The sequence below is a fragment of the Meriones unguiculatus genome, chromosome 3 (genome assembly GCF_030254825.1).
Source record: "Meriones unguiculatus strain TT.TT164.6M chromosome 3, Bangor_MerUng_6.1, whole genome shotgun sequence".
Taxonomy (NCBI): domain Eukaryota; kingdom Metazoa; phylum Chordata; class Mammalia; order Rodentia; family Muridae; genus Meriones; species Meriones unguiculatus.
In genome coordinates this window covers 173,874,282-173,893,815 of record NC_083351.1, presented here as the reverse complement: position 1 = coordinate 173,893,815, position 19,534 = coordinate 173,874,282, and the positions used below count along the sequence as shown (strand labels likewise).

The 19,534-nt window shown below is 47.2% G+C and overlaps 2 protein-coding genes across 3 annotated transcripts in view; one reads left to right on the top strand and one right to left on the bottom strand.

Annotated features, from left to right (window-relative positions):
- Positions 1 to 4,635: 4,635 nt before the first annotated feature.
- Positions 4,636 to 5,943, bottom strand: LOC132652913 (basic proline-rich protein-like). Its single transcript, XM_060378858.1, has 2 exons — positions 5,124 to 5,943; positions 4,636 to 4,868 (listed from the first exon to the last, which is right to left on the bottom strand). The coding sequence occupies exons 1-2, from the start codon at positions 5,941 to 5,943 to the stop codon at positions 4,636 to 4,638; spliced, it is 1,053 nt and encodes a 350-aa protein (XP_060234841.1).
- The window catches only part of Wdfy3 (WD repeat and FYVE domain containing 3), a 223,789-nt gene continuing 209,293 nt past the window's right edge, over positions 5,039 to 19,534 (top strand). For both annotated transcript variants that reach the window (XM_060381034.1, XM_060381033.1), the window contains exon 1: positions 5,039 to 5,407. The gene's annotated coding sequence lies outside the window, so the exon portion shown is untranslated. The remainder of the gene's footprint in view (positions 5,408 to 19,534) is intronic.

Genomic DNA, 19,534 nt, shown 5'->3' with positions numbered 1-19,534 from the left:
TTCGGAGTAGGTGAAGGACAGACCGGGGTGGGTCAGACTGTACAAACGTCCTGAAGCAGAAAGATGATCTAAGGAGAAGAGACTGAAAGCAGGCCAGCATGAAAGAGTGCAAGAAATCATGCTCTGAGCTGAGAGTCCAGCCGTGGGTAGCCGAACAACACTGCCCTTCCCAAAAGCCATGAAAATGTCTTTAGTAGAAACAAAGGCTTGGACGGAGCCCAGGAAGGCGTGGGTGGACCGGAGGTGAGACCATTCTGTTGTAAGGGGGGAGCCAGATCAGCACCAGGAAGTGGAAAGCAATGCTGATAGTTGAGAATATGCAGGAAGTCAGACTGACAGTGTTTGATAATGGACTGGATGGAAGGGATGAAAGAAATCAAAGCGTCACAAATGTGTCTTGGGGGTTCCTGAGTGAAGCAGTTAGTTACACTTAAAAAACAACAACAACAAAAAAGTGTCTCTTCGTGACATCCTCAGAATCGGCACGGCAGGATTTGAATTGTGCTCCTATTGAGAATCCTTTGTGTGCACTGTTGGCGTAGAACCTAACCTGCCTGTATCATCTGCCTGGTGCTGGTATACCATTTAATTGTCCCGATTTTGAATATAAGAAGTGTATTAATTCTACGCCACTCCTTTTTAGCGTGATTAGCAGACATTGAACAGGCTGGGGTTATGAGTAGTTTGGTAGTGCTTGCCTAGCACGGGAAGGTCTTGCTTGAAGCAGTAGGTGTGGCAGTGCAGGCAGAGGCAGGGGATTGAGGAAGAGACCTTGTTTCAAAAGCCAGATGGACAAGAAACAAACAAACAAACAAAAAAAGACAATAAATTCCCAGATTTTTTTTTTCTTGGAGATGTCTGACTGACGTTTTCACCGTGGCCGGTAGATGGCAGTATTTTACTTTGTTTTAGTATTTGCTGTCCGCTTTGTTTTGCACCCTCCATGCAATCCATGAAATAACAGGGACTTTTGATCTGAAAACTCCCTTAGGCAGATCTTAATTTGGTTTTTACTTGTTTGCTGCAAATAACTGTTACCAGTTTTGTAAGCAGGAAACCCTACTTTATTCTTTTTTATTTTTTGACACAGTCCAGCTCAGGCTGGCCTCCAATCGTCACTACCACATCTTTCTTAACTTTATTCCTTCACTGTTTTATTTGTTTGTTTGTTTGTTTTCTGAAAAAGGTCAATGGTGATTAGAGATTCTGAAAAAGTTCAATGTATTTAATGGAATAGAGCACAGTTAACGATTTGACTGGCTTCCCCCTCCCATCTCAAAATTGAAGCCCTTCAGCACTGACGTCTCTAGACTGGAAACTCAACCACAGGCCATGGTCTCACTCCCATGGAGCACTGCATGTTGACAGCCCTTGATAAAAACTTTCCTGTAGGTAAAGTCTGATGAGTGACTTAAACCCAATGTACATGCTACTATCTTGCGCTTGTGAAAACATCACAAATATGCTCATTTTGAAGGTCTAAGCTCTTGATACGTCCATAAGGAAATATGAAGAAATGGAAAATCAACAGATGGGCTTGAGTTCTCCTGACTAAGTCCAAGCCCATCCTGGCCTACATGGTAATCATCTCAAAAACGTAAGCAAAAGGCAAGATATCAAGAGGCTTCAGCTCTATGAAGAAATGGGATTCCTTTGAACATTATCTTCAAACATTATCCCCATTTCCATTCTAATCATGATCATTACGATAATCAAGAGGAAAATGTGGCTGTTCCGTTTCCTCCTGTGGTCTGCTACTCTAAAGCTTACAGAAGCTTCATTACTTAAGTATAAACAGAAACAGTCCACCAAGCGACAAGTCCCCTAAACAAGAGGGACACTCCAGTACCTCCTTTGAATGGATGTACAAGAACGACAGAAAATGCCTCTAATTGGAACTTTCCAAACGCCTTTCTCCCCAATTAGAGTCAGTAATGACTCTAAATGGCACTGTCTTGGGTCATCTCGTCAGTTAATTACAAGGAGTCCTCTAAATGGAGGAGGGAAGGCTGAGACTCAGTTTTGATCAGCGCCGATAAGTACGGCTCGTCATTATTCACTTGATATTTCAGACAGTCTATCAGCGGAGAACAGGGAACAGAAATAATTGTCTTTTACAAAGAGCAGAAGTTATGAGGCTAAAACTGAGCATTTACTTAACTTTGTCCTCTTGTCCGGGGTTTGTTTTTCTCAAACATTCCCTTCACGTGCTCCCCAGTCTCCCATTTGCTTGCCTGGTTTCTCTTCCATCTGGTTCTTCTAAGCAAGGGGAAACGCTATGGTAATTTTATTACTCTAGCTAATAACTTGGGAAAATGGGAATCCATTTGAAATATAATAGTGACATGATTTATTGTATAAGTAAAATTTGGATATGTCAAAGGTTAGAGGCCGCACACGTTTGTCTTCTAGCGTCTGTAGCACTCCACGTGTACTGTAACATCTTAAAATTCTCTCTCTCTATATATATGTGTGTATATATATATATATATGCCAATCCCATCTGCCAAAGTTTAAATTAATTCTTCCATTTTATAAATAAAACATAAAAGGAGCAATTGTTTAAGTAGAAAAATTTCAGCTCCTTGCTTATCTTAACAATCTTCGCCTTTCTCATTTAAAACGTCTCCCCCTCCGAGGCGTTTATCCTGATTGTTTTATCTCCATCTTTTTTCGCTTGTTGTGCTTTGCTCGCTTGTGTTCGTGGAGTTCGCAGTCACCCTGGTACACCATGGCTTCTGCTTGTGGTCGGGCACAGCCTCTCATCGCTATTGTCTCCAGTCACCTCAGTCCTGAATGGAAGTCAGGAGCCACACTCCTGGTGCAGGCTGTTTAGAAATAGCCCTTCAGCTTCCTCTATCCCCCAAGGAGTTTGCTGCACATGCCTGGAACCCCTTCCATCTGGCCTCCGCACAAAGGGCTTCTGCGTCTCTAACACAAGTCTTTGTTTTAAGAGGAGGGTGCGTTCATCTCAGTGGACAACTATGGCACATTCCACGTGGCCGGAGCACCTCCTCTGACCAGTCTTGGTTTCTCTCTTCGTTTGTTTGCTTCTTAATACTTAAACCCAAGGTGACAGGAACTACATCCGGCCGGCAACAAAGACCAAGGAAGGTAAGGGCTGCAATGAGGACAGAGCTGAGGCAGAGCTGAGAAAGAGCATCCTTATACTGCTTGTATGGCTCCAGCAAACAAGAGAAGGCAGCTGCATTCATGTTTGCGCTCTAGGAAAAAGAGAAAACCCTTGTGAGTCGGTCTATAGGGGACCAACAAGAAAACGGCCACATTTGCATACTGATGGACCCTGGAACTTTATTGTGATGCTATTTTCAACAACATTTATAATTAACGTACTAACGACTTAAATTTCATAACTATTTCTCTTTCAGTCTAAACCCATTTCAATGACAAGAATTCGGAACCTCCTATTTAGCTGACTCAACTGATTTTTCTCTTCCTGTGAGGTCACGCCATCCTATAGCTCCTTTTCACCATGACCCCAGGCTTAAGAGTGTAGAATTTTGTGGTATTTTTGTTTAATGATAGATTAGGAAAAAAAAAAAAAAAACATCTAAAGAATAAGCATCAAGGGGCCAAAAGGGAAAGAGCAATAACCAGGACATAGAAGCAGGCACCCCCCTCCTACCCCCCTTGTCATGATTTATTTAAAACTGTATTATAGAATGCTATGGCAAGGGAGAGTTTTCAGATGGTGCAGGCTGGATTAAAACACAAGAAATGCCTGAATAGTTACAGGTTACTTTGTAAACATTAAAGATTAAAATATCAGAATCCTGTTCCCCAGCCCAGAGGTTGCCAATTTTGTTATTACAGTGTTTTTTTTTTTTTTTTAAAGGTTTCTTTGGGCATATTCTTTTCAGAAGAATATGTCCAACTCCGGGCAAGTCTTTGGTTTCCCCTCAATCCCCTACCCCAAACTAATCCTGCAGCAGCCCCAGCACAGGCCTTACAGGCATGGCTCTCCGCACCTGGCTGAGGTGCTTTTTCCCACCAGGGGTACCCCCAAACAGCAGGAACCATGGCCCCCCAAATATAATGTCTGGGGTTGCCATCAGGGCCTAGTCTTGTAGCAAACAGCGAGTAAATCGTCCCAAGTGGAACCAATTCCAAACACAAACTGGCTTTTTAAAAAAGGAATCGGAAAGTCCAAATTGCTTGTTTGTTTTTTTCTTTTTCTTTCTTTTTTTTTCTTAGAGGAAATCCTGAAACTGCTGTAGATTGCAGCGTTGGGAAAACAAGCTCATGTTTCCAGTTTCTGTGGTGCCACTTCCCCACTCTGAGCTGTTTAAGGGAGTTCAGCATTCATGCTGACTCAGTTTTGTCCCCATTGCCAGAACAGAACTGTGACCCAAATGGTCTGCTGGGGTTGATCATCAACAGGGACAAGCTGATGCCTGCTTGGCTGTGTCAGGTTTTACTGATTTGGCCCAAACGTTGCGTTGGTCGGGTCTAGGGAGGTATAAATAATGCCTCTTTCCAGAAGGGGCAAACATAAAACCTCAGTGGAAGGTCTCAAGGTCACGGACTTGGGACAACCATCCCGGAGTCTGGGATCTCCAGGGTCCCGAGCCGCCCCGGAGAAGGTGGGGGGTTCGAGGCTGCGTAGTGAAAGAGCTAGCGTGGGCAGTTCTTTTGTACTCCAGCTGGAGTAAAATGAACGCGGCGGGCTCGCGTGTTGCCATCGCTGGTGACAGCATCCAGCAATGGGTGTAGGGTCCGGGGGGCGTGCGGCGGTCCCTTCTCAGCAGGCTCCGCCGAAAAGCCGGCGGAGAGGGTGAGCGCCGCGGCCGGGGGAGCCGGGAGCCCCGGGGCCCGGGCGGCGAGGGGAGCGGGACCCCGCTGCGCTGCTGCCCAGGGTGCGGGCAAACGGGGAGCCGCGGCCAGGGAAGGAAGCTGGGAAAGAGGAAGGAAGGGCGGGAGGGGCCGCGCCGGGCGGCTGCAATTTCTGCGGCCGGCCCGGTGGGAGGAGCGGGAGGAGCGGGAGGAGCGGGAGGAGGAGGATCCCGAGCCGTCCGTCAGCAGGCGCGGGAGGTGGAGAGAGCGGGAGGAGGAGGATTAAAGATGGCCACCAGCAGCTGCGGGAGACGGCCACCAGCCCTCACTTTCCGGGATGTTCCCCGCGGCCCGGCCCGGCCTTGATGGAGAGGAGCAGCCGGTGCGGAGCCGAGGCTGAGGCGGCGGCGGCGGCGGCGGCGGCGGGGACCCGGCGAGGGAGAAGACGCGGCGGAGCAGGGACCCGGGCCGGAGGAGGGAGCGGCGGCGGCGTCGCTGCCCCGGCCGCCTAGCGCGGCTGCCGCCCGGCGGCCCCGCAGCTCGGGGACTGCAGCGGGCGCTCGGCCCCGGCCCGGCCCGGGGGGCGCCCCGCGCCCAGGCTCGCCCGTGCGCGGTGAGTGCCGCCCGCTCGCCTGCCCGCCTGCGGGGCGCTTTGTTCCTGCGGGGCGGAGGCGCTGTCCGCGCGGCCCCGCGCCCGCCGCCGGGGACAGGCCGCGGCCCAGCCGCTCCCCCACCCGCGGCCTCCTCCGGGCCTGGAGAGGGCGCCGTCGGCGTCGGGTCCCCGGCGGCCGCGGAGGGGCGTGCAGGGGGCCTTGGGGTTGGGGACCGGGGGGCTGGGGTGGGGGGAGGCGACCGCCGCTCCGGTCGGATGGGCGGGCGGGGGCGTAACCTGGAGGCGCCCGGGGATGGGGGGTCAGGCCGGTCCCCTCGGGAGGACCCTCCCGGTGACCATTCCCGGAGAGCCCCCCTCCCCCGCGCGCGCCAGGGCGCAGCGGAGCGCGGCCTCCATCCCTCGGGCGCCGTCTCCAGGGCCGCGGGCCTCTCCGGGCTCTTCCCTCTTACGCCGGAGCTGGAAACCCTTCCCCGGTGCAAGGGACCTGGGAAGCTTCTGTCCTGCGTCGGGGATGTAGCGGCATCCCCGACATCCATGGTTATGGCGGGGTTTAAAAGGCAGCAGTGACCTTTCCGACCAGCTCCGTCTGGACCGTGGTCGCTCCGGAGGTGCTGCTTTCCGTGGATTTTTGACGATTTGTGCCCGAGAGAGACAGAATCTGAGGTCTTCCTTCATGGAAATAATAGGGTAAAAGCAGATCGAGGGATGTTTACCACATGCCTGGATTTTCAGTACCTTTCCGATGGCTAAGTGTTTTCTGTGGGAAGATGGTGCTTATGCATATGGAAAACTATTTCTGTTCACTAATAGCTGTGGATGGGTCAATACCAGGTGCTTATTATGTTGTCTGGAAACCAGCAGAAAAAGGAAAACAAAACCTTCGCGTTGAGACAGCATATTTCTGTCAGGCAGGCATAGATCAATTAGTTTTCAGTAGCAAGACGTGTAACAAGTAGAAATAACAAAACAACTAAGACTTTGCTGATTTACAGGAATACTGTATGTAGTATTAGTGTATGGGTCTAGTAAAAATAAATCCCTCTTTAAAAAAAAAAAACAAAAAACTTTCATCATGGGACCCAGCAGTGTAAGAATTAGCTTGATATACTTTTAGGTTTAAGAGAAAAAAAATCCGTATTGCATTAGGTTTGGGAACTCATGGTATTTGAAATCAGTATGCGTTTTCATTGAAGTATTTCTGCCGCAAGCAACTAGAAATACAGGTTTTTAAGTAGTTTCTTTTCCTGAGTTGAAACCTATTCATGTAAAAATACGCTTCTAACAAAATATCTGTACAAATGTGATAGGAGTTAGAAAACAGACTCTGAAGTTACTTGAAAAACATGAAAGTTAAACAGTAGTGTAATATTCCAGTATCAGATTCTGTACTTTGAAGATGAATTTGGCAAGTGTTGACTGTTTGCTTCCGACATTCTCAGTACCGCTCATGTGCTGCAATTGGTAGGGTCCTGGGATTTCCAGAAGCTGTCCTCAGAACGGAGCGTGTGTCACTTCTCCCCAAGTCCAGTTTTATCTGGAATCACCAAAGATTATGAACAACTGGACATAATAGTGAAAGAATATGTACCCTGCCTGGGTGTGGTGGTTCCTGCCTGTTGTGCTAGTACTTGGGAGGCTGAGGCAAGAGAATAAATAAATAGCTGAGCCTAGTAGTTACAGGCCAGTGTGAGCAGCAACAGACTGAGTGACACCTCCAAAAAATGAAATTTGATGTACGTACTTTCCACCTGGCTGTGCCTAACGTCTGTGATGGAGAGCACAGCAGTGCAGCACAGAAAGTCGTCCTTCACGCACTCTTCATTCAGACTTCAGGAAAATGTGGACCCCACGGTACAGATGGGGGATTTTGGCAATTTTGAAAGTCTAGGACCCAGATGGTCTAAATTTAGAGCCAGCGACGACAGCTGATAGATGTTAAGATGAGTAATTGATGTCTTAGGGCTTCCGTTAGAAGTGAAGATGTATCTGAAAGCCGTAGTAGCGTGGCGATTTGGAGCCATAGGCGTGCTGTAGAAAGAGCTCAGTGGTCGGACTCGCTGGGGTGACCCAGCAGTGCACCCTGCTCTATGGTCCCGCCCCAAGGCCCCTCCGAGGCGCCCCTCCCGGCCTGCTCCCCCTCCAGCTTCAGTGTTGTCTGTGATTACGGTTTCATGTTTTCCCTTCACCTGCATCCTCACTGCCATGTGTGTTGTGTGCGCTCTTCTTGTCTGGCGTTTGCACCGAGTTCCAGCCCCCTTTGCGTGTCTGAGACATTTATTACCCGTACACACAATTCACAGATTAAGGGTGTCTTTAGTTCTTTCAGGGTCCGTTTATTCAGGAACTCTGTCCATGCAGTGAAGTTTTACCTCTCTGTGCCATTCGGAGGTCTCTGTTGTCAATGAGCGGAACCCCAGGAAGGCCCTTCATGCCTCTTGAGGTTAGTCCCTCGACCACTGGCAGCCGGTAATGGCTTCTGTAGAACACCATTCAGGTGGGTCGCACAGAACGTTGCCTTTCGTGTCTTCATGCATCCACATAATGCCTGCGTCATATAGCCGAGTATAGCCGGGGGCTGGTGAGCGTTAGCAGCCTTGGTGATTGCTCTAGTGTAATGGTCATCATGGCCTGTATTAAGCTTCATAAATCAGCATGGGAGAAGTCCTGAACACTCAACCAAGGCCTCTCTTTAGCTGGTTCCAACCAGCTCCAGCACACGCTGAGTTTCCCTTTTCCGTTGAGTGCCATGACGTCTTAGCATGGTCTCACATTCTGTCCATTCGTGATTGGTGTACGTTTGAAGTCTCCATTTTAAACTTCAGTGTGCAGGCTTCTTGACTTAATGTGCATAGGTGGGACTTGATCCTAGCATAAGGATCAGTGTACTTTTTTTTTTATCAAACTCACCATTTCCCATACCTACCAGCAGTGGAAAACACCTTTATCAGCACTTGTCATTGTCAGCTAATACTTTAGCCGCTGGCTGTATGTATGTAATGCTCTTTTATGTTTTTAATATTTTTGGTTTCTTAGCTGTTATTTTCAGTAGTATTTGGGACAGCAGGAAGTGTGGGACAGACATTCCAGAAAACAAATTTTCCATCATTTGTCAGCCATGATCTCACTTTGATGGCCATAGTGTAATCATCAAGGATGTTTCCTGGGTGACCCAATATTTATTTACCTTTCATGTTGTAGAATTAGCTTGTACTAAAGAGACCACTGTGAAATTCTTCCTCAGGCTTGAAAACGGTTCTCAGTTGCTCTGCAGATAGGGTTTCAGTTCTATTTTACACTTAAGGGATTTCACCAGGTTATTTTTTTATTTTTTTTTTAAATAAGCTCATTAGACTGAGTTCTTACAGTTATAAGGCTAGCCCCAGGTGTGATCCCAGCGCTTGGGAGCTGGAGGCAGGAGGACCACCAGTTTAAGGCTAGCCCCAGTTAGGTGGCAAGGTAGAGGTCACTTCTGTGATTCTAGTGTGGGCAAGGGGTGGACTGAATTATATAAATCATTATAAACATTTAAAAATACTTACTTAAATTTAATTATGTGTATGTACACATGTGTGCAAGTACCCCTAGAGGCCAGAGACATGGGACCCCCTGGAGTTGGAGCTGCAGGCAGCTGTGAGACTCAAGCTGGGAACTGAACTCATCTCCTTTGAAAATAAAGCAGTATATGCCCTTAACCAAGCCATCTCCAGCTCCCTGAGCAATCAATTTTTAATAGTAATATACATTAAAAAAGTTTTAGAATACTAACTCATTATTTAGGAAAGGACTGTGAACTCCAGTAGTTAGAACTTTATGTATAAGTAGTCGTGTGAGAATACAGGCAAGACTAATCGTACTTACAGTCTAAGTACCTGCAAGGTAAGCCAGCCTGTGTAACCACCTCTGTTTGGTCATTGATTCATACCTTTGTTTGTTACACTCATAACAAACATCTTGTGCATGTCGCTTGCCAAGTATTTGTCACAGCAGAGCTTCGGCTGAGCGAAAGAGCACTGACCAAGAGCCTGGCCTGAATGATGCCCTGGTTGCGTGGGAGGTAGGGAGTCCCAAGAGGCCAGACTTCAGACTGGTCAGGACTTCTTGCAAGAAGTGTGTCTACCTGGAGACGCCCAGAGTGTAAGAGGGTGACGTGGCTTTGGGGTGTCAACAAAAAGTACAGACAGCCACGTCGGAGGCTGAATAATGCTGTTTTCAAGTAACCAGCCCTGCGCTCATTGCCCAGTCTCACCTCCTTAGGATGGCCAGTAGAAGTAAAAGTTGAGAAAAAGCCAAACAGTAAGCGTGCACTCTGGTATTGAGTTGTTATTTTTGATAATTTGCTGTAGGAGGGGCTGTTTATAGACCGAGTACATTTAACTTCGAAGACTTTGATCTTACCCTCAGATTTTGTTAAAAAAAAAATAGTATAGGAATAAAATGGTGGCATTACTTTTTAATATATGTTTTTGGTTAAGTATATTTGGTATTTATTGCTGCCATCTTCTATCATGTTTTTTGTTGTGCACTATTTAGTAACTCGTGAAGCTGTGATTTTGTGCTGATGTAAGATGATGTTTAGTTTTTCACATGGAGCAGCATATGTAATGATTTTTGAAATAGTTATGTGAGTGATTTTTTTTTTTCCTTTGAGACATGGTCTCTATAGAACTCCTGGGCTCAAGGGATGTCTTCGGCACTGTCCTCCTGATAGCCAGCGTTACTCACCGGCAGCACTGCTCCCTCCGAGTGTTCCACCTCCAATTGCCATTTAAGTAAAACACGGCAAAGCTAGCCCGAATCATACTGTTGCATTCTATGTCAGTGACTAAGTGTCCAAGCGCTAGCCACACGTGGCCGCCGAGAGGATGCTCAGGCCTGCCCACCTCAGCGCGTGTGAGGCCTCACTGCTGCCTTCTACCTGGACAAGCACTGTGCCCTCCTCTTTAGCTTTAATGCTTCCACGTCTGGGCTGCTAGCAGACTGAGGCATGGAAGCCCCCACCCATTCCTCAGCTCCACATTCGCAGGGGTCTCTGCTCCAATTGCTCTTGTCTTCTCGCCAGGCCCTTCCCCTCCCCTAGAGCTGGTTCTCAGCCTCCTGTTTGATTGCTCGAGTGTTACAGTGATCTTGCCATGATCTCAGCTCCATTCTTCACCTCCACATAGATACCTCTGAGCCCCTTTCCACAGTGAATTCTGTCTCTTTGTAAATTTCGAAAACTATGAAATAAAAGCCCTTTAGTTATTTTTCTTGTAGAGAACCCTTGGATCTCCCGAGTTCCTGTCAAATTGACGTAGCAGTGGTCTGTCTGGTGGAGACAGGTCCTTGGGACCTGGCCCCAGCGTCTCCACTCCTGTCTCTGGCAGCCATTTGTTCAGTCTACAAAACAGGAGTGAGTACCTGCCGTCTGCTGGGCACGCTGCAGGGGAGTAGCATGCTCTGACTCCGCTCAGATGGTTATCCGGCGGCGCCGGTAACAAGTGCACGCCGTTGTCAGTTACGTGGATAGTGACGTAACGGTCTGTCACAGTGTTCAGGATAGCTGTCAATTCCCCAGAGACCCCAGAGTGCTCCAAGTGCCATGGAGGAACAGGCTGGCTTCAGAGGGTAAAGGCGGAACTGGGGCGCACTATGGTGGGGTTGCCATTTATAGAGGGAGAAAGCCTCTCTGGTGGAGAGAAATCTGAAGCAGCTAGGGAGAGGAAAAGCTGTAGAGAAGAGAGCAGGTGCTGAGCTTGACCCAGGAGGATGTGTGCCATGTGCAGAGAAAAGGAAAGGGCTGCGCGGAGAGGGACCAGGGGATGGGGCCGGCAGTCTCTGTCCTCAGGTAGTTCAAGTTCAGGAAGTTTGGCACTCCGTGTGGACAGAAATGCGCTCCACCTGAAGGGTCAAAGTATGCTGCGGACTCTGGCCCCTCGTGCCCCCTTGGCACCCATGTTGTCCCATGGTAGAACGGAGTTGCCCCTTGATTTGTCCGTCTTTCATTCTTAGGACAGTGGCTTTGGGGTGCCGAGGAGGAGGGCTCACCTTCTGATTTTCACTTTCTGAGTTCCTGTTTCAACGGGTTAGTGTTTGTGAAATTACGGAATCGCTGAAAATGGAGCCTGCCATTGGTAACTGGGTGGAAGGTCCCCCGTGACACTGCAGTGACTCATTGCTCCTACAGGTGTGCCAGGTGCCAAGGATCTCATGCTCTGCGAGGTGAGCTGTGTGCGTAGGTGCTCAGTAAATGCACGGTGAGCGGTCACGTGCAGATGCACTTGCTGACCGACAGCGCCTTTCATCTGCTCCCCCCGTCCTGCAGAGCATCTCACTCCTGCCTTATCCCTACACCCATGCAACTGTGCTCAAGAAATTCCACACACTAGGAAGGAGGGCCTTTGGTAAAGGAGCGCAGTCGCAAAGAGATGGAGAACTCACTACAGGCTAACCACAGGCTTCCTTACAGAGGGCTTGGCCCATTCAGTCTCCCTTTTGCCTTTCTTTAGTGGGAATTGTTTTTTGAGCTTAACATTTTTATGGCCTCATTAGCCTTTATTTGCAAAATGTCGATAGGTCTAGAATATAAATTCTATAGACTTGAAGCCCTAGTCTTGCCGAATTTTAAAAATCTAGTACCAGAAATGCAGCCAGTGGTATTTCTTACTGTTTCATTTGGCTGAACAAGGAGTTATTTACTCAACCCTGTTTGGTTTAGAACTTTGGGGAATGAGTTGTTTATTTTTGAGTGTACAGTGTCTCAGATTCCAGCAGAGCCCTTTCAACCCTAGAGCATTTTAGTGTCATCCTGGACTTTGAACTGTTTGCTACCTGCAATTCTAAGCATCCTGGTCCTTAATCCTCAGACTTCCAAACCCAGATGTCCCTGCTTTTTTTTTAACTTCTGGGGAAGGGCACTGGGAGATTTAAGTAGTGACCCTGCAGAAGCTGCGTCTGGAGGCAAACACTTAAGTCTGTCAGAAATACGAATCTCTGTGCCCATTACTGTTTAACCAAAGGCACCACATCCAGTAGGTTGAATACAATAGCTCATAAATATTGGATTATTGATCTTGCATAATGCTTGATATTTTGACCTTCTAAGCTGTAGATTTCCTGTACCATATTTTGGGGTTCAGTGCTTCTGGGTGAATGGGGTCTACTAGAGTGTTCTAGTGGTCACTTGGAGTTTTTCTAGGAAAGATGTGATTTTGTTGTTGTTGTTCAGTGTAACCCCTGGAGTTTGTTGTTAACCTTGCTGCCTTTTGTGTATTAGTGTGTTTGAGAGTGCTGTGTCGTTTTGCACAGTGTTGAGGCCTCTAGTCATTTCTGTGTCATTGTTCTGTGACAAAAGAGCATTGTGATGATGAGAAGCCGCCCTGCTCCAGCAAGCTCGGGGCTTGAATTGATTTCCAGCACAGGGAGAGCTGGCGTAAATGGGACCACAGTTAGGCATTTGGTCAGAGTGCAAGCTGGGGTTAGTTGCCTGGTTCTGTGGGAAGCCACGGCAGATTTAAGGAGAGGTTCTTAGCATTTCCTACTAAGTGACTGAACATCTTACCAAGGCATTGCAGCTCTCTGGTCCCTTTACAGTGGTTCTCAACTTTCCTGATGCTGTGGCCCTGTAATACAGCTCCTCATATTGTGGTGACCCCCGAAGATACAATTGTGGCCATTATGAACCACAGTGCAAATATCTGTTTTCTGATGGTCTTACACTACCCCTGTAAAAGGGCCACTGGACCTGCAAGGGGTCAGGACCCACTGGTTGAGAACCAGTGCTTTAAAGCATTTGTTGCTACTACTGTAAAGGTTCCACGCCCGCCAGTAAGGTTCCTTGCCCTGCTCTGTCCACAGGGAGCTGTGTTCCCGTGTCCAGGTCACCCAGCCTGTCCAACCTCTGCTAGTCCTTTGCGTTCGAGGGCCTTGGCTTAGTGCTGACAATTGAACTCTTCCGCATATTCATGGCCTTAGTTTAGTTTTCCGTTTCTTAAGCCTTTGGTACTTAGATGCGCGTGGAGGTCACATGACACGGTAGTTTCTGACACACACATTAGTTGGTATGCTGTCAACCCTTAATAAATCTGTACGTGTCTGGTACCAGTGCAGCTTAGCTTCCTCTTCCTGTATCAGGTTTCCTCTTGGCCTGCTTCCCTCTGTTCTAAAGCCAGTGTGGCCTTTGAGGAGGGCTACCTACCGTCTACACAGAAAAGAAGAATCTGAGACGTGGCCTTGATTTGGCCCATTAGAAAGTTAGGCCCAACTTTCCTATGTTACCTGCTGTTTTTAAGCTGCTCTAAAGTATCCGTGTATAGAGATCACACATGGGTTGTGATTTGGGAAGTATTATATTTATATAGCAAAGGACTCGGCTCTTTTACAAGAATTCCAACAACTGTATTTTCTCACACTGTGAGAATCACTTAGGATATTTTAAGCACAACTTTGAACACCTTACCTGCTTAAATGTCATTGACTATTTATTAAAATGTGTTTACTGCCTTACTGATTGTTTTGAAGTATTTATAAATCACAGGAAGCTGCTGGTGGGGGCAGGTGGGGTGGTTGCGGTGTGTGGGGGAACAGTCTCTGGTCCCGTCACCCAGCTAATGGCTTTGTGCAGTTGCAGGGAGGGACTTGTGTTTTATTACTAACAGCCTCTGATCTCTTCACTTGGAGAAATGGTGGCAAGTGCAGGAATATTGATGTTTTCTCCCCGTGTCTTCTTTCTGTAGGCAGCCCACCGAAGGGGTTTCTTTCCTACATTTCCTACTGACAGTTAACGGGGCAAGGAACTGGTGATTTTCAGCTTAGTAAGCCTGTCACGCACATGGAGAATAGTCATGTAAAATTTTTAATTACATGGCACTTTTCATAATTCTTCTTTGTTAAGACTTCCTCTTTTAGTAAGTACTCAGTTGCCTTGTTGGGTACTTTCATTCCTGACATGCAAAAGAATTCAGAGGAAGAAATATTCAGTCATCAGCCGGGGATAGTGTTACGCGCATGCTCGGAATGGAGGTGCTTTACGGGGGAAGAAGGGTATTGGTAGTGGACTTAGATGAGTGGATAAACAACCCATCACCTACAGTGCGGGTCAGCTCAGTGTTTGTTCTCTAGACACAGCACAGGCAACAAGTCGGCTTTCGTGATGTATCCGAGTAAAATGTGCATCATCATATCATGAAATTATGTAAGCCTCATGAAGCTAAATGTTAGGGGCTTGGGATTTAGCTCACTTGGTGGAATCTCTAGGTAGCATGCACAGAGCCCAGCCTGGGGAAGGTGGAGACTGGAAGTTCAGAAGTTCAAGGTCATCTTCTGCTCCATTAGCTAGTTCAAGGCCAGGCTGGGCTTCACGAGACCCTGTCTCAAAATAATGAAATAAAATCATATACAAACAGTTTTCTGGTGCTCTTAGGAAATCTGCAGCTTCACTGCTGGGGGCATGTCTTACGTATTTCCTTTTTCTGCTCCCCTTAGAAATCTCTAGGTAAATTTATGATCAGATTTCTTTGGCTAATGTCTCAGCATCGCTGACTCTAAGTTCTAACAATAAGCAATCATAATTGCTTACAGAGACAGGATTAGGTGGTTTAGATGCCAGATGCCCTGTTTGTCTATGAGACAGGTTCTCCCTCTTTAGCACAAACTGGCCTTGGACCAAGAATCTTCATGCCCCTGCCTCTGAATTCTGGGATAGGAGGTTTCGGCGTTATGCTTGGCTTCATGTATAAGTTATCAAGTGTAAAATAAAAATAAACTCATTTATCTTTGGGATAATTGTGCACAGACTGCCTAGGAACTTTGTGCCACTTGATTTAGTTGTGTGACAAGTAATGACCAAATTAAAAGCAAAAGGGATCTTGGCCTTGCTGCGAGACTCAAGTGATATACTGCAATCCTTAACATTAAATTCTGTGATTCTTCCTTAAATGTTCGTCAATAGTGCTGTCAAGACGCAGTTATGCTGTCTATACTTTTAGAGTGCAGATAAGAGAATGAGTAATTGCCGGTGTGTACAGAAGTTCTGTGGACACTGACTGAGTTGAGGAATCACTTTCAGATGTGATTAGGAGAACCTTAAAGTGATACTTGGTATGAATGACAAGGGAGGAATGAAAGAATTTCCTTGGTAAAAGCTGCATAAAAACAAGCCAGGCATGGTGATGCACGCTTTTAATCCCAACACTCAGGGAAGCAGAGGTAGGTGGATCTCTGTGAGTTAGAGGCCAGCCTAGTTTACAAAAGTGAGTCTAGGATAGCCAGGGCTGCACAGAGAAAAGAAACCCTGTCTCAAAAAAACCAAAACCAAAACCAAAAAACCCACTGAAAACAAAGTAAAACAAACAAACAAACAAAAAAACCTTCATACAAATGTTTATAAAATGGTATAGAATTTGCATTTAACATACACACAGTGTAGATTACATAAAATACTGGAAATAAAATACTCAATGCCATAGAAACACTTAAGTAAATGTTCTCGTACTGTAGTGTTTAGGGGAGAATTACAAGGAAAAGTTTTATATGTCCAGTGTAGGCACATTTGTATTTTGTGGTGCCAGGCCTTGAGTTTAAGGTCTTACTCATCTCCAGAGACTCTGCCATTAAACTGCATACTGAGCCCTGGCCCCACCCATCCAAGGTAGAATCCATGGATGTAAAAACTACAGATACATGTTCTCAGATTATACCTTGTCAGGTAACATAGTCTATTGGATGAATGGCCGGTATGCTTTGAGTATTTCATTTAATTTGTCAGCTACAGAATAAATTAGATGACATGTGTTTGGTCAAAATGAAAAAAAAAATGAAAATTGATATATTGCTGTTTTTTTTTTTAAATTTCAGAAGTTTTAGAGTTTTTCTCTTTCCTTTTTTTTTTTTTTTAGTAGAATAGTACTGAAAGAATTTGGGACTGAAGATATGGAATGCAGGATTGTTGAGTTAGCTGTCAGTGGTTAGCTTAAATGTCTCAGGGTGAAAAGAAAGGACAGTGTGGGTGAGTGGCAGGTGTCAAGAGGCAGGAGAGGGCAGGTGCATTCTTCTTGTGTAATGGGGTAGTCCGCCTTGGGTCGCCAGAGCGGATACCACAGGGTCTAGCTTGAACTATATCCTCCAAACCTACAAAGAATAGAGATGTTTGGAATTAGTGGTTAGCTGTGCAACAAATGTTAACGGGAAGCCTATCATGATGTCCACTTCGTCCCCCACCTCCTTCTCCACAGAGACCTAGATTAGCATCTGACTCACCGGGGTAAATGAGCTCAGCGACGCCCAGCCCGCCTCAGGTTACGTAAGCACACATGGGTTGGCACAGGTGTCTATGGTCTCTGAGAAGGAGATGGGGAGGCTGGGGAAGGCATGGCCGCTGCTGGAACTGCTTCAAGGCCATGCCAGGCACGGGCACTCACCTGTGTGCTGGGGGCGGGCGAGGGAGAAGCCACCCATAGAGATAGCGAGTTGCCATGTTCAGTAGCTTGGAGCCAAGAACTGGAACTTTTTTCTTTGAAAAGAAAGATGCTGACTTTCTTTATGTGGGTTTTTATATGCTTTGAGGCTTTGTCATGTTGACTGATTCTCTCTTCCCTCTGCTGGAGATCAACCCTAAGGCTTGACACATAGGAGGAATGTCCCATAACGAATATTCCCATTAATGTTTTTTTTTTGTTTGTTTGTTTGTTTTTTTTTTTCATTATTGTTCACTGGTTTTGGAAGATGTTTGGAAAGGAGCTCTGTACTCCAGCCTCTCTTCATAGTAGTCTTGTTGATGGCCGGCTTAGGCAGTGTTTACCCCAGAGTATAGTTGCTGCTTTGCATATTCTGAGGCACCTGACTGAGGATGAAGCTCTCCTTTGAGAAGCACAATTGTAAGCGGGAGAGTTGTTTGCACGGTGCGTGTAATTGTTACTTTGGGTGTTCACAGTGCCCCGTGTGGCAAAGCTTGGAAATCCTCTTATCTTCTGTTAGGTCAAGGGGGGGCCCTGTTTATGTGCCCCCTTCTTTTTTTAAACATTTCTATCTCATGCTGGTTAGTTTTTACCAATCTGACACAAATTGTAGTCTCCTGGAGGGAGTCACCGGCAGCTGAGGAACTGCCGTGCCAGGTTGGCCTGTGGGGCAAGTCTGTGACACATGCTTTTGGTAAATGATTGACGTGAAGGGCCCAGTCCACTGAGGGTGTTGCCGCCTGAGCAGGTAGGTGGTCCTGGGCAGTGTGAGAAACTGGGCTGAGCAGGCCAGTAAGCAGCACTCCTCTACTGGATGGTCTGTGCTTCGGTTCCTGCCCCCAGGGCCCGCCTTCCCATCCCTCAGTGAGGCCCTACCCAAGTGAAAAAGTGCTAAGATGGACTTTTACCAGGTAAATTTTATGCACAGTGTTAGGCTTTGGAAAATCCAGCGGGGCTTGATCCCAGAACCCTGACCTAGGTAATGCTGGAATGGAAAAACAGCAGTAAGAAGGGAAAGCCGTGCGCATAGAAAAGCTGGGATTGGGTGCGCTGCGCTCGCCCTGACAATCCAGAAAGGCTGTCTATCACAGGGGAAGGGGTTGACTGGTCTCCGTGGGAGGTCTCTGTTGGGGAGCAGTCTCAGGCTGTAAACTTCTGGGAAGAGGAAGCTGAAGTTGAAGCTTTCTGCACACACTGACATTTGTCAGCATTTGCACATGGGCCAGGGGAAGGCTCAGCGATTTCCCTGAACCTGACCCGGGAAGGAACTGGGGTCCTGGACGTGGCCACGCTCTATCAAGCACTGCACACTCACTCAGGACCTCCCCTGCTTCCCACGGGAAAACAGTATAGAAATATATGGCTAACTGGAAAGTCATTGCTTGTTGAGAGGGTAGGTGTGACGGGAGCGAGTCTGTGCGCATGCTCGTGCCTGTGGGCTTGTGGATCAAGAGGGAACCGCTTCTGGCTGGATCCTGTCTTGAACTCGCTCCGGGTGGCTAACTTCCCCGATGATCTCGGGGCAGGATGAGTGGTACACCTTTCCTACCACCGGGACCCTGTCTGCCCTGCGCACGTGTTTATTACGCTCCTGTCTGGTGTTTGAGATCGCGAAGAGTGAGCCGCACAGCAGCCTCTGCTCACAAGTGTCCTTGGCTTCCTGCCTGGCTGGTGTTTGGAATTCCAGATTCAGCCTGTTACACTTGTCCGGCAGCTCTGGCCTCACGGGGCCTCTGGCAAATACACGTGCTTTTCTCCTCCCTAAACCTTGGCTGCTCGGTGTTTATTGCCTGTACCGTAGAGGACCTCGTTTTCAGTTTGTTCCTTAGATGGGTGTCATGCTTGTAAAGAAAGCCAGTGGCAGAACTTACTTCAGCAGTCCATCCTGTAACAAAACAGAATTTCAGTGAAGTGCTAGGAATGCTGTCTGAAGTCTGCTGGACTTAGAGGTCCAATAAGTTTTATTTATTTTTCGTTTTTGAGACAAGAGTCTCACTATGTCGCTTTGACTGGCCTGGATGGAGATCTCGGTGTAGACCTCCAACTCACAGATGCCCACCTGCCTCTGCCTCCAGAGTGCTGGGATGGAAGGCATGGACCACCACACTGGAATTAAAAAAGAATTCCGCTTTGGTTGAGAGAGACGTTGATTTATGTGGCCAAATATCTACATTATCTTATTCTGTTTTACCCTGTCTGCTTTGGGTCAAGATTTCTGCTAAAACTTGGGCATCAGATGGTCATCTCAATCTTCTGTAGTAGAACTGTTTTACAAAATGTAGTGCAGTCATTCATATTCTCTCTCTCTCTCTCTCTCACACACATACACCACTGCTTCTCTCTGTACTTGCAAGCTGTAATCTAGTGATTGAAAAATAAAGCAGGGCATGAAAACATGCAGCACTTGCCCCTGCATTGTCTTATTGTTTTATCACACAGTATTGCAGTTTTACACCATCTAGAATTTCTTTTCTTTTCCTTTCTGCTTATCTGGTTGTAAATTTTGCACGTTTACCTACTTGTCAGCTCTTATTAGGCCTTGTTGTCTTTGTTATTGGCCAGAACGGTGGTTTCCGAGCTGGTGGGATGCTGGTGTTTCGCTGGACGGGTTTGACTGAGGCTTGGCACAGCCGGTCTGGCGGCGTCCGGCTGCTAGGGGGCAGCACTGAGTGAGAGCTGTGCGCTCAGCCTCTTGCTC